Source organism: Spea bombifrons, chromosome 1 (genome assembly GCF_027358695.1).
Source record: "Spea bombifrons isolate aSpeBom1 chromosome 1, aSpeBom1.2.pri, whole genome shotgun sequence".
Lineage (NCBI taxonomy): Eukaryota > Metazoa > Chordata > Amphibia > Anura > Pelobatidae > Spea > Spea bombifrons.
This window is the reverse complement of record NC_071087.1, coordinates 88646256-88663073: the sequence shown is the minus strand read 5'-3', so window position 1 is coordinate 88663073 and position 16818 is coordinate 88646256. Positions and strand designations below refer to the sequence as shown.

At 35.6% G+C, this 16818-nt stretch overlaps 1 protein-coding gene across 1 annotated transcript; it reads right to left on the bottom strand.

Annotated features, from left to right (window-relative positions):
* Window positions 1-11152: 11152 nt before the first annotated feature.
* LOC128495082 (prostaglandin reductase 1-like) lies at window positions 11153-16818 on the bottom strand. The gene is made up of 9 exons (XM_053465853.1): window positions 16701-16818; window positions 16111-16156; window positions 15624-15683; window positions 15094-15261; window positions 14416-14533; window positions 13250-13405; window positions 12775-12880; window positions 11669-11787; window positions 11153-11395 (listed from the first exon to the last, which is right to left on the bottom strand). Exons 1-9 carry the CDS (start codon window positions 16804-16806, stop codon window positions 11285-11287), a joined length of 990 nt encoding a protein of 329 aa, XP_053321828.1. The 5' UTR covers window positions 16807-16818; the 3' UTR covers window positions 11153-11284.

Here is a 16818-nt window from a genome sequence, read left to right as displayed (position 1 = left end):
CAGTTACTAACTGTAAGTGTACACCTGTTCTGGCGTGTCAGAACACTGTTAAGATACCACACCATTGTGTTTTTTATTTTCTCTGTTTCTTTTTACATATACTCCACACGTGGACCGTGGAGGATTTATATATAAGGCTTGATCATCCCATTTAAAGTGTGAGTGCATATACACCTTTTTTATGCCAAAAGTCCATTTGACATACCACACTATCATAAACTTTTTTCTGTTTCAATTTTCAAATTGGAGAAACCGACCAAATACACAAGCGCCCCCTAGCGGAACAAAATTCTCTCCTATGCTGCCTGCCTCGACCTTGGCTTTGTTTACTTATTCTGAACCTGTGCTGCCTGCCCCGACCTCGGATTGTTTAGTTCTTGTGCCTCTGCCTCTGGTCCTGATTTGTCCTGTTACCTTGGAGTACGTGCCATTCATCTGCGTGTACGCCGCCACCCCTGCTTAGTTATCCTGTGGTGCCTAGGCCGGCATAACACCTGTGAAACATTTACATTTTTTCCTTAACTAGCTAAGAATTACGAAATTTACTTTGTCTTTTATTTAATATATATATATATATATATATATATATATATACACAAACACTATATATGGACAAATGTATTGGGACACCTAACCATTATACCAACATGGACTTCAATGAGATTGCATTCTAAATTCATTGACATTAATATGTAGTTGCTCCCCCTTTTGCAGTTACAACAGCTTTCTCTCCACAAGAATTTGCAGTGCTCCTGTGAATTCAGCACCTCGACAAACTGTTCCCATGAAGTTGGAAACATACAACTGCCTAAAATGTCTTTGTATGCTGTAGCAATAACATTACCCTTTACTGAAAAACAGCCCCAGAGCATTATCCTTTCTCCACCAGTCTGCGATAGGCACCATGCATTCCATTAGGTAGCATTGACCTGGCATCCGCCAAACCCAGATTTGTCCATAAAAATTATCTGTTCTCTGTAGGATCACTCACGACAGAGTTCAAGACTGCCTCTGGAAGCAGCATCTGCAAAAGCACTGTCTGTGAGGAACTATGAAATGGGTTTCCTCAGCTGAGCAACTGCACACAAGCCGAAAATCACTACGCATAATGCCAAGCATTGTCTGGAGTAGTGTATAGCACACTGCCACTGGAGTAGTGGATATATGTTCTCTGGAATGATCAATCAAGCTTCACCATCTGGCAGCATATATGTATATGATCAGACATAAAATTATGACCACTGATGGGTGAAGGGCACTGGGTATTAGGCAGCAAGTGAACATTTCGTCCTCAGAGTTGATGTGTTAGAAGATGGAAAAATGGGCAAGCGTAAGGTTCTGGGTGACTTTGACCAAATTATGATAGCTGGATGACTGGGTCATAACATCTCCAAAACTGCAGCTATTGTGGGCTGTTCCCAGTCTACACTAGTCAGTACCTATCAAAAGTTGTCCAAGGAAGGAAAAACAGTGAACTAGCGACAGGGTCATGGGCAGCCAAGGCTCATTAATGCCCATGGCGGGGGAAGGCTAGCCCATGAGGTCAAATCCAACAGATAAGCTACTCTAGCTCAAATTGCTGAATACGTTTTAGCTGGTTCTTATAGAAAGGTGTCAGAATACACAGTGCATCGCAGTTTGTTGTGTATGGGGCTGCGGAGCAGCAGACCAGTAAGCCCATGCTGACCCCTGTCCACTGCCGAAAGAACCTATAATGGGCACGTGAGCAATGGAGCTCACGTGAGAACTGGATCATCGAGCAATAGAAGAAGGTGGCCTAGTTTGATAAACCATGTTTTCTTTTACATCATGTGGATGGCCTGGTGCGTGTGCGTCGTTCACCTGGAGAACACATGGTACCAGAATGCATCCATGGAGGCCCTACCTCGCAACTTACAGGACTTTAAGGATCTGCTGCTAACGTCTTGATGCCAGATCCCACAGCACACCTTCAGAGGTCTAGTGGAGTCCATGCCTGGATGAGTCAGGGCATTTTGGCAGGAAACCGGTGATATATTCCAATATAAGGCAGATGGTCATAATGTTATGGCTGATCAGTGTATATGAATGTTAATTTACAGTTCCTTTGTGATTGATGATCTCCTCCTCTTATAAAATATAACAGAAAATATGTAAGGCATTTGTTTTGTTTCAAATTGTTTAAACTACCAATGCAGTAAATATTAATACATATTGTATGTAATTTCTAATGTATTCATGCACTGCTATGTTACTCAAATTAAATAGCTACGCTCAGGCAAGTGTTGCTCCTGTCCTGGGCCCTACAACTAGGAGGCCCGTATAGTGCTTTTGCTTACCACTTTACTTAGAAACATAGAAAGTGACAGCAGATGCCTACCTTTAAATCCTCATAAATAATTACCCCTAAATCCCTTTCCTCGCACGTTGAGGTTAGGACAGTATCAAATATTCTATACTCTGCCCTTGGGTTTTTGTGCTCTAGCTTCATTACTTTGCATTTATCCATAAATGCCAGTTGCCAACACTCTGACCATTTTTCCAGTTTACTTAAATCATTTGCCATTTGGCTTCTCCCTCCAGGAACATCAACCATGTTGCAAATCTTTGTGTTGTCAGCAAAAAGACAAACCATTCCATCAAGACCATCTGCAATATCACTAATAAAAATATTAAAGAGAATGGGTCCAAGTACAGATCGCTGAGGCACCCCACTGGTAATAAGACCGTGCTCTGAATATACGCCTTTGACTACAACCCTCTGTTTTCTGTCACTCAGCCGCTGCCTGATCCATTCGACAACATTGGGATCTAAGCTCAGAGATTGTAGTTTATTTATAAGTCTTCTATGTGGGACTGAAATCCAGATACGCAATGTCTAACTTCTTGTTAGTTGTCATGCATTGAGAATATGTCATATCCCAGCTTTCCTCTTCTGTCAGATTTGCAGAGCATGAACATTGCTGCCTTTGGTAACATTAGCTGTCCTATATCATGAATAATGCATGCAAATAAAAAAAAAATACAACGAATGGCATATGCCTTATGTTGGCCTTTGAATTTGCTAGTTTAATCTAAAAGTCACAAGGTGAAGCACTGCTAGTAGTTTCAATAGGACTTTTACTCTTCGCCCCAGCAAAGGTCTAGCTGGTGATGGCTCTAGACTCCACAGCTAACCCCATCTTTGATCACTGCCACACCTCAAGGAGAGAGGGAAGGATAACCAACTCTGGTGAAGTTCTTAGGTATGCAGATGTCAATTTGAAACTTTCTTTTTTTTTTTTTTTTTTCATTATATTCTTTATTAAATTTTGTAGAAAAGACAATACAATAATAAAAAAAGTAAGAAAAAGACAACAAGACATACAAATATTGCATAAAAAGTTGGTACAAATTTCTCATACATGGGTATTTACCGGGAATAACTCTAAATATGTACTATGACATATAGAGTAGATAAAGCTCTTAATCATACAGCGTTTCCAACTTTGTCTTAAATATACTACCATACCCATGAATTACAAAAACATATGCGACATGTGTTGATGGAAAGAACAGAAAATAAATGAATAAATACAGTCTTACTCGTTGGTCGTTAAGGATTAGCTTTTTCTCTCTGGGGGGAAAATTATTTCAGTTGATTTGTCCAGGGACTAATTATTATAGGAAAGAGGGCTAGATATTATAGAATCATATTCAAACAGCTTTCCCATATCCTATGTTTTTTTAATGATGTAGAGTTATTCCTACACACCCCTAATTCCATTTTTAGTTGAAGTTCTAATTGTCCCTTAAATTTAGTCCATTCAAAATCCACATTCTGTTTCCATTCTCTAGCGATAATTTTTTTTACTGCCACACAACTGTGGATTGCTAGGGCCATTTTCGGTTGAGACATTGTGGGCCAGGATAAGTGTAATAGCACTGATATAGGAGTGTTAGGAATACTAATGTTAGCTACAGTTTTCAAATATTTTATAACTCTATCCCAAAATGTTATCACTTTTTTACATCCCCACCAAATATGTAAATATGAACCACAGGAATCCTCACAGCGCCAACAGATATTACTCGTGGTGGGATACATCCGCGCTAGGGTGGTAGGCACATAATACCACCTATTAATCAGTTTATAATGTGCTTCAACAAGAGATAGATCGTGGACCCATTTAGTAAGTTTGATAAATGTTAAGTGCCAATCTTCTGCTGATATCAAAGTATTCAAGTCCTTCTCCCACTTCAAAATATTAACATTTGATGGTGATGGGGAATCTTTTAAAGTAATACATTTGACACATTTGGCATATATCTTTTTAGCATCAGGTTTTTGAAATATTTTAGCAATTTCATCTTTTAATTCTCCCCCAGATAAGTCCAAATGGTTTTTTAGAAAGTTTTTTATCCTAAGATATTTAAAAATATTTCTATTGGGAAGGTTATATTGGAGATTTAAAGTTGTAAAAGGCATGATCTTCTCCTCTATTAATAGATCTTCTAAGGAAACAATTCCAGCTTGTTCCCACTCTGTAAGAGTGATATCTTCAATAACAGAATCAAGTATATGAATTTTCAAAGATTTGATTAATTTGTCCTTTAGACCCATCTTTTTCCTTATTACATACCATGCTGGAATTATTTTGGTTAGGATCATATTTTCCTCTTTAGTAGTCTTATTTGTTTCAGAATATTTAATCTGCCATATGATAGAGTTCAAATTCTTCCTCCCGCAGACCTCAGATTCAATTTTAAACCATCCTTGATCTAAATAACTATATGATTGGGTCTTAGCTATATGCAACAGTAAGCTAGCCTCATAGTATTGTTTGATCAAGGGATAGCCTGTACCTCCCCTCGAAGTTTTCAGGGTTAATATATTTTTACCAATTCTTGGTCTGGTACCTTTCCAAACAAACTTTTGGAAGTTTGTTTGTAATATTGCTAACCAACTAGAAGGAATAGTAAGTGGTATCATTCGAAAGAGATATATCCATTTGGGTAGGATGTATGATTTAATGATGTTGATTCGGCCCCACCATGTGGATTCCAGATGTTTCCACTCTTTTAGTAGTTTATTAGTTTGTTTTAACAAGTGTAAGAAGTTAATCTCCATAATTGTATTGATTTGTCTAGGAATTTTAATACCTAAATATGTATAGTCTTCTCTAGTTTCTGTAATTTGAAAATTCTGTTGGATTATCTCTGTTTTTTGTTTATCAATATTGATAAAATGGGCAACAGTCTTATCCCAGTTTAATTTATAATTGGAGACATAGCTGTATTTATTAACTTCTTGCATTAAGGCTTCCATGGAAAATAATGGATTTGTCAAGGTGATTATCACATCGTCTGCGTATAGAGCTATCTTTAGATCACCATTTCTCAAGTGAAGCCCCTTAATGTTTTGGTTTTTCCTAATATTAATGGCAAACGGTTCTAGAGATAATATGTATAAGATGGGAGAGAGGGGACATCCCTGTCTAGTTCCATTTTGCAACTTAAACCAATTCGAGCATAAGTTAGTTCCTACAACTCTAGCGGTCGGAGAAGAATAAAGTGCCATAATTGCACCATATAGCCAATCTGTTATTCCAAATGAGATCAGTACTTTACTCATATAGTTCCAACCAACTCTATCGAACGCCTTTTCGGCGTCCAGTGAAAGAGTCACCAAAGGGAGATTTTTCTTTTCTGCATAATCTAATGTGTCTATTAGGCGTCTGATGTTATTGCTAGAGTCTCTTCCCGGAACAAATCCGATCTGGTCTACATGGACAATTTCATTAAGCACTTTTTTTAATCTTTCTGCTAAAACAGACGAGTATAGTTTAACGTCTACATTAATCAACGATATCGGTCTGTAGTTAATAACTTGCTCTGGGGACTTTCCTTGTTTCAATATAGGTATAATGTTAGCTTGTAGCATTTCGTTGGGGCAAAGACCTGTCTGGGCAATCTCTGCAAAAGTATCTAGGAGATGGTCTGTAATATCCTCTTTAAAAACTTTATAGAAAAAATTTGTGAATCCATCAGGTCCCGGAGATTTATATTTTACTAAATTATCTATAACTTTAATTAATTCTATTTTCTCTATAGGTCTATTTAAATTAGCCCTATGTTTCTCGGAAAGAATTGGAATATCGGTTTCACATATATATTTTGTTATATTTTTTTCCGTAGAATTTTTAGGTAAAGAGTATAATTCCTTATAATAATTTCGAAAAGCTTCTGCAATTTCATCTGGAGATCTATATACATTATTTCCACTTACTATTTTATCTATTTTATTATTAGCACGGTTTCTTTTAAGTTGGTTAGTCATTAATTTATCTGATCTATTATTTTTATGGTAAAAGCGGATTCTCATTTTTTCCATATTTTTTAAAGTTCTTTCTAATTCAATTTGATTGATAGATTTACGTATTTCTCCTATTTGTTTGGTATATTCATTTGACAGATTTATTTTATTTAGAGAGGAAAGTTTATACAGAGAGATATATAGATCCGACCTAATTTTATCCTGTTTAACTTTATTTATTTTTTTAATTTTAATGAAATATCCTCTGATAACAGCTTTATAAGCATTCCATCTATTTGACAAAGTTGTGTCCCCTGGGTTGTTTTCTAAGAAAAAAAATTTTGTCATTCTAGAAATAAATTCTATATTATCTTTAGAATACAATAAATAGTCATCTAAACGCCAGGAGGCTTTACTAGGTTTGGCATATTTGTCTTTCAGTTCTAAAATCAGCAGACTATGGTCAGACCAGATATTATCTTTAATAGAAATTTGTTTAGTTAATGTGATCAAGGAATACTCTCCAAAGATCAAATCTATTCTTGAATAAGTCTGGTGGACTTTAGAAAAATGAGAATAATCTTTTTCTACAGGATGCATAATTCTCCAAATATCGTAGAGATTTGCTCTCTGAATGATATTAGTAAAGACTTTTGAGTTTTTTACTAAATTCCTGTGAGGAGTTTTGTGAGGAGCGACTTTTTTATCCAATTCTAAATCCTGGATACAATTGAAGTCTCCAGCAATCAAAAGGACGCCCTGTTTAACCTTCTCAATTTTATCTAATATTTTAGAAAGAGCCCCAATTGGCTCTGTGTTGGGGCGGTAGATATTTACCAAAGTGTATTTCTCGTCGTTTAGTGATCCGACCCAGATCAAAAAACGTCCTTCAGAATCTTGATCAATAAATTTAGTCTCTACTTTTAATCTATACGAAAAAGCTACAGCAACTCCTCTTTTCTTGTTGTTTTCTAAAGATGAAGCAAATACTTTAGGGAAATATTTACCCCCCCATCTAGTGTTGTCAATTTTTCTCCAGTGGGTTTCTTGGAGTAGAGCTATATCTATTTTCTCCCGTCTCAAAAAATCAAATACACGTTTTCTTTTTATCGGTGAATTAAGGCCCTGGACATTGGCTGAAAGACATTTAACCATACTTTAGTAAGGTTAAAAAAGAGATCCCCCAGAGAGACGACCATCGAGTAATCTAAGATTTCCATCCTCATAAAAAAAAAAAAAAAAAAAAAAAAAAAACAACGTAAGAGAGAGAGGAACATTCTCTCTCAGAAAACATAAAATACGACATACGAAAGAAAGAAACATTGTGAAAATACACAATCTGAACTTTCTCTGAAGCTCCCATAGAGCAACTTAGGCGGGGTGAACTGCCCTCCCTCCCGACCAATAGTCCCATATCTATCTTATTTATAATTTTGATGGGAGTTAGTGGGAAGAAAAAGGAAATCAGAGAAAGAGAGAAGGAGGGAGAGAGAGAGAGAGGAAGAAAAAAAAAAAAAAAAAAAAAAAATTATAATGTATTCCAATTCAAGGTGATAATTTATCTATAAAAATATGGAATAGATGTCATGAAAGTTTAGATATATTTATTTAAGTGAATCTTAACTTTGTAATAATCTATAACTCTATCTAATTTAGTTGGAGTATATCTGCATCCTATTAGTTATTTTGAGATGCATTTAAAAATAGTTTATCTAAAAGTATTGAAGTGCATATTATGGTGAATTATATCTATATCTGTCTCAAAAAAAAATAAATAAATAAATAAATAAATAAATATATAATCATTATGGGGGTATATCCCAATCTAAACAAAAATAACAATTTAGCTGAGAAAGTTAAAGTGCATAGAGAAAGTTAGTTAATTCAAAAGATTAAGAAAATTAAAGTGCTTATCATAATACCTTGTATAAGTGTTATTTTCCCCGTTTTTTTTTTTTTGTTTTTTTCTTTTTTTCTTCTTTTCTTTTTTTTTTCTTTTTTAGGTCTATAAACCCATCTGAACATAGTTAAAGTGCATGTAATTAATTTTACACCATCCAATTTATATCTACCTCGTATTCATTATTTAAGATGACTTTGATTATACAATATATCTGAAATTTATCTAAAAAATATTAAAGTGCATATTGTGCTAAGTTGTGTCTATATCTATCTCAACATAGGGAGAGGAAAAAAAAAAAAAAAAAAGAAAACAATGAGACATAATTTATATGTATACTGTGTCACCCATTAAAGTGTAAAATTGTATCACGATCCAAAATATAAATTTATCTAAAAAATACCAAGTATAAATTAATTTATCTAAACAGAATTAAAGTGCATTAAGAAAATTATTTAATTGGGAAGATTAGAAAGATTAAAGTGCATATCATAGTACTTCATATATGTATTTCCTTCCCCTTTTTTTATTTTTTTAATTATTTTATATTTTTTTTTTTTTCCACCTTCTTTACTCTTCCTTTTTCCACACAATACTTCATAGTGATCTATAAACCCATCTAAACGTGATTAACGTACTAAAAAAAAAAAAAAAAAAAAAAAAAAATAATAATGATAATAATAAAGAAATTAATTATGTGGGTATATCCCAGTATAAACATGGATAGTTTATCTAAACAGAATTAAAGTGCATTAAAGAGATTATTTAATTGGAAAGATTAAGAAGATTAAAGTGCATATCATAGTACTTCATATATGTGTTTCTTTCTCCCTTTTTTCTATAGATTAAGATGAATATTGTGCTAATTTATATCCATATCAGTCTAAACCATTTTTATAGTTGATAACCACACGCACATCACAAAAAAAAAATAAAAAAATAAATAAATAAATAAATAAAAATAAAATAAAATATATATATATAAAAATAAATAAGGTTAGTGTCCTAAAGTGCTTTTGATCCATTCTTTTAAGGGTTCCACTGCATAAAAGTTGATTGTAGAGCCCTTCCAGAAAATTCGTAAAGACCTTGGGAATCCCCATAGGTATTTCAAATTTTGGTCTCGCAGGGTCTTCAGTTCTGTATAGAAGGACTTTCTCCAAAGGCGAGTTGATAGCGAGAGGTCTGGGAACGCCAAGATCTCTGAAAATCTAGTGTCTTTAGAGACTCTTTCTCGCATTGCACGGATTAATTGTTCCTTAAATTGTAAAGATGTAAAATTCACAATTAAATCTCTAGGCGTGGATTCCTTAATAGCCTTAGGCTTTGGGACACGATAATATCCTTCGACTTGTATGGATAAAGAATCGGTACTTAGTTGAAGATCTTTAAAGAATTCAAAGAGAAAATCTTTGATTTTATCTTGAGTATATATCTCAGGAATATTTCTGAAACGTATGTTTAATTTTCTTGAACGATCCTCCATAGCTGCTATTTTAGCATCTGTTTCCTCCAACCTTCTTTCTACAATATTTATTTTGTTTTTTATAGAAATCTGTTGTTCGTCAAGTTGTACGATCTGTTTCTCCAAAATCTGCATACTATTTGTCAATGTTGCTATATCCGCCTTTATATCTTTGGAGCTAATGTGGATTTCTAATTTAATATTTTTCATCAGATCTTCCATCGCTTTTTTAAAGAAACTTTGCGTCACAGTTTCATCTCCTTCTTGGAGATCTGTATCAAGTGTTACATCTCCTAAACATATTGAGTCCATTTGTGATTTATCCATTGAGTCTCTAATAGATCTTGGAGAAAAAAAACTTGTAGATCCTTTATCCTTTTTAGGCTCCTTCTTTTCTTTATTTTTATCTTTAGATCGATTAGGAGGGGGGGGTTTGGGAGACATTTTGACTTTCCTCTTATTTTACCCCTTATCCACTCCCAAGATCAAGCGATGCAAGCATGCAGTTTTTTTTTTTTTTTCTTTCTGTTTGTTTTCTTTTCCTTTCCCTTTTCTTTATCCGCGTTCCCCTTTCTTTTCTTGCTTTAGCTACTCTCCACCTCCATGTTGTTTTTCTTTTATACAGGAACCCTTTATTTATCTCCTTCTTTCCCCTCTCTCCCTCCCTCTTCTCTTCTCTCTATCAATTTTGTTTTGGTGTATTATACTATATATTTATTCCTCTTTCTCTTCGCTCCTTCTCCTTCTCTCCTTATTATTTATTTCTGTCCTCTCACTCTTTCTTTTGCAGCCTCCTCCCTCAGCCCTCTGTCCTTCACCTTAACATCTTCATGCTGTTTTTATGTCTTCATTCTCTATTTCTTTATGGCTCTTTCCATCTTATATATATGTATATATATGTTTTTTCTTTTCTTTTTTCCTTCTTTCTTTTTTTTTTTTTTTTTTTTTGTTCCTTTCCTTATCCTCCACCTGTTCCCTTTTTTTTATTTTGGGTATATATTTAATCGTCCATAAGTTTAATAGAGGACTCACCCACGTCCCAGAGACGCCAGCAGCTCACCGGAACCAGAAGAAACAGGGAATCACAGGCAGCAGGAACCTCAGGGAGAGACCAAGGAGGAAGGCACGGCAGCAGCAACAAGCCCCTTAATCAACACACGCGGGATCTGAGGGAGCGAGGACACACTGGAATGCCGGAACCGGCTCAGCGAAAAGGCAATGGCCGAGTGAGAGGAAGGTGTTTGGCGGGACGAGACTGCAGCATTAACGCAGCATTTCCAGGTATAAATAACCCGTTTTCACGGCGTCTTATTCAGCGTCCTGCCGGGGGCCATCGGTCGGAGGGGAAAGCAATCACCCGCGCCTCCTGGAACGTAGCGCGTCACGCGTGCGTTACGTCATCTCATTCCTCCGTCAATTTGAAACTTTCAAATCATAAGTCGATCTAAGTTGTCCACTGACACATTATACATAAACATGCAAAATAATAACAATTCAAGGTACAAAATCAGTATGTAGTCACAGTTTTGCATTTATTTCTCCATTACTACTGGTCAAATTTCTAACATAGGGGGCAATATTTAATGTTTCTGACATGTATAAGAAAGAGATTTTCTATGATCCGCAAAAATGCGCCATACTAAAATTAAACTTTTATAATGGCTTTTCCGATATTGTCTCCTTTGAACAACCCGATAAAACCTAGTGGCATGTTTTCAAAACCGTTTATAACATGTTCACGGTACTTCAGCTTGCCCTGGAAAAAAACAAAAATATGCATATTATACTCAATACTTCCATACTAATTCCATAAATGTGTAGATTTTAAAATTTTACATATTTAAACAGACCAATGTGTTGTAAAACAAAGATTGTAATACTAATGTGCTTTAATTATATTAGGAAAGCATCCAAATCATAGTAGAAGGGGTATTTTTTATCTTGAAAAGATGTAGTAATACAGTAACACAGAAATTTAGTACATTACATCTACATATTTTTTGCATGTAAAAAGTGGTCCAATCATTACCTCTAACACCCACTCCAAGAGGTGTTTCTGTGCCTCAGGATATCTGTCCTCCCAGCGAGTTACTATGAACCCTTCCATGCGGAGTTGTTTAAAGAGAAGATATGGTTGTATGTAGGGACCTGTGAAGAAAAACAGATGACCACTTAAATACACAGTGTTGCATTAATCATAGATCTAACTAAACAAATACAGCCAACATAGGCTTAAAAAAATCCCATAAAAATGTAGAATTAAAATGTCAAACTTTTTTTTCAGATCCTGATAAAACAAGTAATGCTGGATAAGCAATCACATATGCCTATATTAACTTAAACAAGTGCTGCAAAGAGAAGATGGCATTTTTAGTCATAGGGAATAGCCTTTACTGGGACGAGAAAACAATGTAGAGCAACACGAGCTTGTAGGACTCTATCCATCTGAGTAAGAGTCATCTGAGGTACCGAAAGGTTATGTTGCTTGGCATCTTTTCTGCATTTGGTGGCTTTCATTTACACTCCCAAATGATACAAAACAACACCGTTTATTATGCTACCAGGGGTAGAATTATCTGTCTTCCTTTCTTCTTTATTACATCTAGAGCTCAAGCGAATCTCCGATCTCATCTCATCTTAACTCAATGATATCTCTTTGTTCTTATGCACAAAATAAAACTCACTATGACTCATAAATTAAATTGTACTGTCAAGCAGAATGCTTTAATGCTCAACAATCGTCGGTTTGGTTCTTCAAGCCAGTACTCTACTGAATAAGCTTTTACAATGTTTTATTAACTTCTACCAAAAAATCCAAAAGGTAAGCTATACCTGTTGTTTCTTCTGGATCTTTCATCTGTTTTTGAGACAGTTGACCACTACCTTCTGCTTAACACACTCAGCTACAAATGCATATGATGTCTGTTATATATTACCATTCATTCAGATGTCAAATGCAAATTCCATAATGATAACAATACTTTTTTTTTACTCTCTTCTTACTTTACATTTCACCAGTCTCCTTAACCAGTCTGGAAAATTGATCCTTTTGTTGGTTAGGCTATATCTACATAAACTAAAATTAACCTTTAATTACTCTAAAAATAATGCTTCACTAAAATAATAGTAGCATACCTGTTTGAAGAACTGAGTCATTGTACATGGAGATAGATCCGCACACAGAGACTCTCCCAAAGGTTTTCATTTGAGGCAGGGCAGCATCTGCATACTTTCCACCAACCTTTTAAATAAACATATTAAAGTTACATTAAGATTAAATGCTGGAAGACATTAAGATACAACTGGAAACCATATCGGCTAAATGGAAACTATGAGTACAATTTTACATAGCCATACCTCAACATTTTTGAGGGCTGCTTCACCTAAGTTCTTGTAAAAGGGCATGACTGAGAGGAGGGATAGCTGTGCTTATGGCAGGGCTAGCTGCCAGTTGCCTCAAAAATAGAGTAGGCAGAATCTGGACGGCGAGAAGGTATAAACAAGGGATAGAGTGGGCTTAACCATCACTCCTCCACGCCAAATATTAAACATGCTGACCCAGAGGCCCAGTACTCATATTTAGAAATTGTGATATGTTGCTTAGACTTACATTCTCAAAATAACAATCGTATCCCTCTGGAGATGCTTGTTTCAGAGCTTCTGCCAAAGAGCTCACAGTCTTGTAGTTAAAGGCTTCATCAAAACCAATTTCCTTAAGATAGGCAACTTTGTCATCTGAGCCAGCAGATCCAACTGCCTTACACCCCTGAGCAGGAAAGAAAACGAGAATAGTTTTGAGCATTGGATTATTAACATTACTGGAGATAAATCTAGTATCAATAATAATGATAAACACATCATTAAATATATTATACAGTTATGGTCAACATTATTGGCACCTTTTGAATATTCTGTAAATCATACTTTGCATTATCAGAATATTTTAATGGGATGTCAAAAAAAAAAGACAAAATGTCTTTTCACCTGATGTAGTGATTTCACAAAGGAAACAAACTATGACCTGAAAAATGTTTCTTGTAGCTTCTTCCACTTGTCTGCTGACACTCTTCAATTGCAGTTTGTTCAAGCTCTTTAAAATTGCTGGATTCTCTTTCCCAATGGCAGATTTTAGCTCATTAATGGCTAGTCTAAAACAATCCATGCTTAATTTTCAACCATTCTTCTGTACGTTTGGATGTGTGCTTTAAAGCACTGTCCCACTAAAGGCCCTATATATGGTACATATGGCTGGTCTGCATTACTCTCAGACGGCTCTTATTTCTTCACCATTGTGAAAAAGGAACAGTGAATAACAGTAGTCTTCTTAAGCATTAAATACTTCATTGATTGTTGGAATTTGAGCCATATGATCATTGACAATTTGTCACAGGTGAGTCAAATGTCACAGTTATTGTTTTATTCTGTGTGTTCTGTATCAAAATAAGAGTTTATAGACCAAAGCTGTTGACCATAACGGTATATATATATATATATATATATATATATATATATTCACATTCTTACTACTGTTCGTTGGGTTATTTGGTAATGCACTCTGCACTTTAATTAGTATTTTCAAAAAGTATAATTATTAGGACCACACACATACATATATGGCAAAGCTTGTAATTTATCTGTTTTCTGTAATTAATCAGTTTTTTTGTGATGTGCTCTGCAGAGGTTTGTGGTTTGTTCACATTTTGGACCAATTCACAGACAAACCAGGCAGCTGCCTGGGACACTTCTATGTGTGAAGGAAATTGCCATTTGGCATACCTTTATCTTTGCAATTTGGCCGACTAGGGATCCAACAGCCCCTGCTGCGCAATTCACTAGAACAACTTCTCCTTCCTTAGGATTGCAGATATCCAACAGACCAAAGTAAGCTGTGTAACTGGAGATAGGATGACATTACATTACATACACCACATCATCTACTATAGTGGAAAAAGCTCCTCTAATATTATGACTTTTCCTATGGGAAAGCTCAATTCCAAACAAATATCCCAATTTTAAGGCCTAGTCAGCTTATTCTAAAACAATGGATTCATATTGTTTGCAAAGTGTTGGAAACATTAAGAAGCCTGAGGTGGGTATGATTAAATACAGGCAGGCTGAAGGATGCAAATAACCCAATGGTCACATAAGTCTGTCAGAGCGCCAGTTTGACAAAAGTTAGTCAGAGCTATTCATCAACTAACCCTCCTCCTTTAAGGTAATTATAGAGGTTTATTCACTAAACGGAGAGTTGGAAGGAGGGTCTGCAAAAGAGTTGTGGTTGATGAAACTAAAATGGGTTGGCACTTCATAATGCATTCTGTAGTCAGAGACTCAACTCTTCATTTAGTGAATGAACCCCATAGAGTACCATATTTAAGAAAGAATTAACTTATGACTTGAATTCCCTTGGACTGTTGCTGCCATTCATTTATTAATCTATGTTTTGCAACTTACCCAGGCATGCCTAATACTCCTAGCGCTAATGATCTGGGTAGACTTTCGGGCCACGTGGGAGGCAAGGCATGAATCCCCTGGCCGTCTGATATGAAGTGAGTTGTCCATCCTGAATTTGCAACATAATAGGTACCTACAGCAATGTTTGGATTTTTGCTTTCCACTACCCTGAAAGTAGAAAGAAAAAAATTAAACATGTGTAACACATAACAAACGCATTGCACAAGGTACAGAATGAGGCTTCAGGGGCAGATACACTCCATCACCAAGAATATTTAAGGGCTTATAAAGCAGGTTGAATCACATAAATAATAACTATTCAGATTGGAACATTCATATGATACACTGGCATTCCAAAGAAGACCCTCCAACAGTTACGTTACGTGATTGAAAACACATGTTCCTAGCATTCTGCATTCAGGCCTAAAGTGTGTGTAGATGTATAGGAAAGGATAAAAGCATGAAATGACTTCTTACAACTGCTAAATCATTATTAAACCGAGCACAAAATATGCACAGCTGACAATTACCTGGCAACTTGCGATCCCATCATTACATCGCCTTCCTTCAAAAACTGTCTACTGTAAGGCCTTTTAAGTAAAACAGATGTTATTAATGCACAAACAAAAATTAAATTGGAAAAACCACACATATATGAGTATTTGGGAAGTTTTATATTAAACTATCATATTCATGCTGATTGGTATGGCTTCAGATTACCACAGACAGTGGCAGTATGTAAGTGTAGAATAAACCCTGGTACGCTTAGGCCAGGGAAAAGTAAATCACTTGGATGTGGGGACACACAGTAAACGTGTAGCGTGCAGTCGCATGTACCTACCAACCCGGAGGTACTGTATGTTGACTACAGATACAACATGTCCAAACAAACAGGAGTGCTGCTCATAGCTTGATAATTTATTTGGTCTTTAAACATTGCCATAAGAGAACTCTGCCACTAAATATTCAATGCAGATGGAGCATTTGATCATTTAATATCATATGTTGCCTCTTTACCTCATGTATGGATCCACACTCAAAAACTCTGATTCCAGCAACACCTCTAAAAAAAGTGCAAAGAAGCATATTACATGGGATGCAGCTATGTAACAAAGAACCGTACAACAGATATGTCAACGGACAAAGTAAAACGTGAGAAAACAGCACATAACTATTGTACTTTTGACCTTTGCTTAGAGCATTAGCTACATACCTAGATTCTAGTAGCATCGGTCTCATCATTTGCACAGTACGGGCTTAAGAGGAAGACACAATTTCCATGTGTCCTTATATTCTTAAATAACAGGTTTTTCTTTTAATTGAATGATACCTTTAGTAATAATTAGTCAAAAAAACAAAACATAATTTCATGTAGACAGTCTCTAGCCAACGCAGTGACATTATAGTCATTCTTCATGTTTTCTCATTGATTATACACTTGTGACTAGCTGCATAGAAAGACTGAGCACATATTGCTTTCATGTGCGAGCACGTAGTCATCTGGACTAAATACCCTATACTGCAGAAAAGATGCCCCCTTGTAGGGTTACATTTTTATAAATGTTGCAGGAGTGAGTTAAAATGTAGTTATTTAAAGTGGAACTTACCTCCATCTTTAAGGGGTGGTAGCTCTTTCTCAATTAGTTTGAATTCATCAGGTTTAGGAATAGCTTCAAAGTGTCTTGCCATCGTCCATGATTTAGCTACAACCATCTTTGTTCAGCT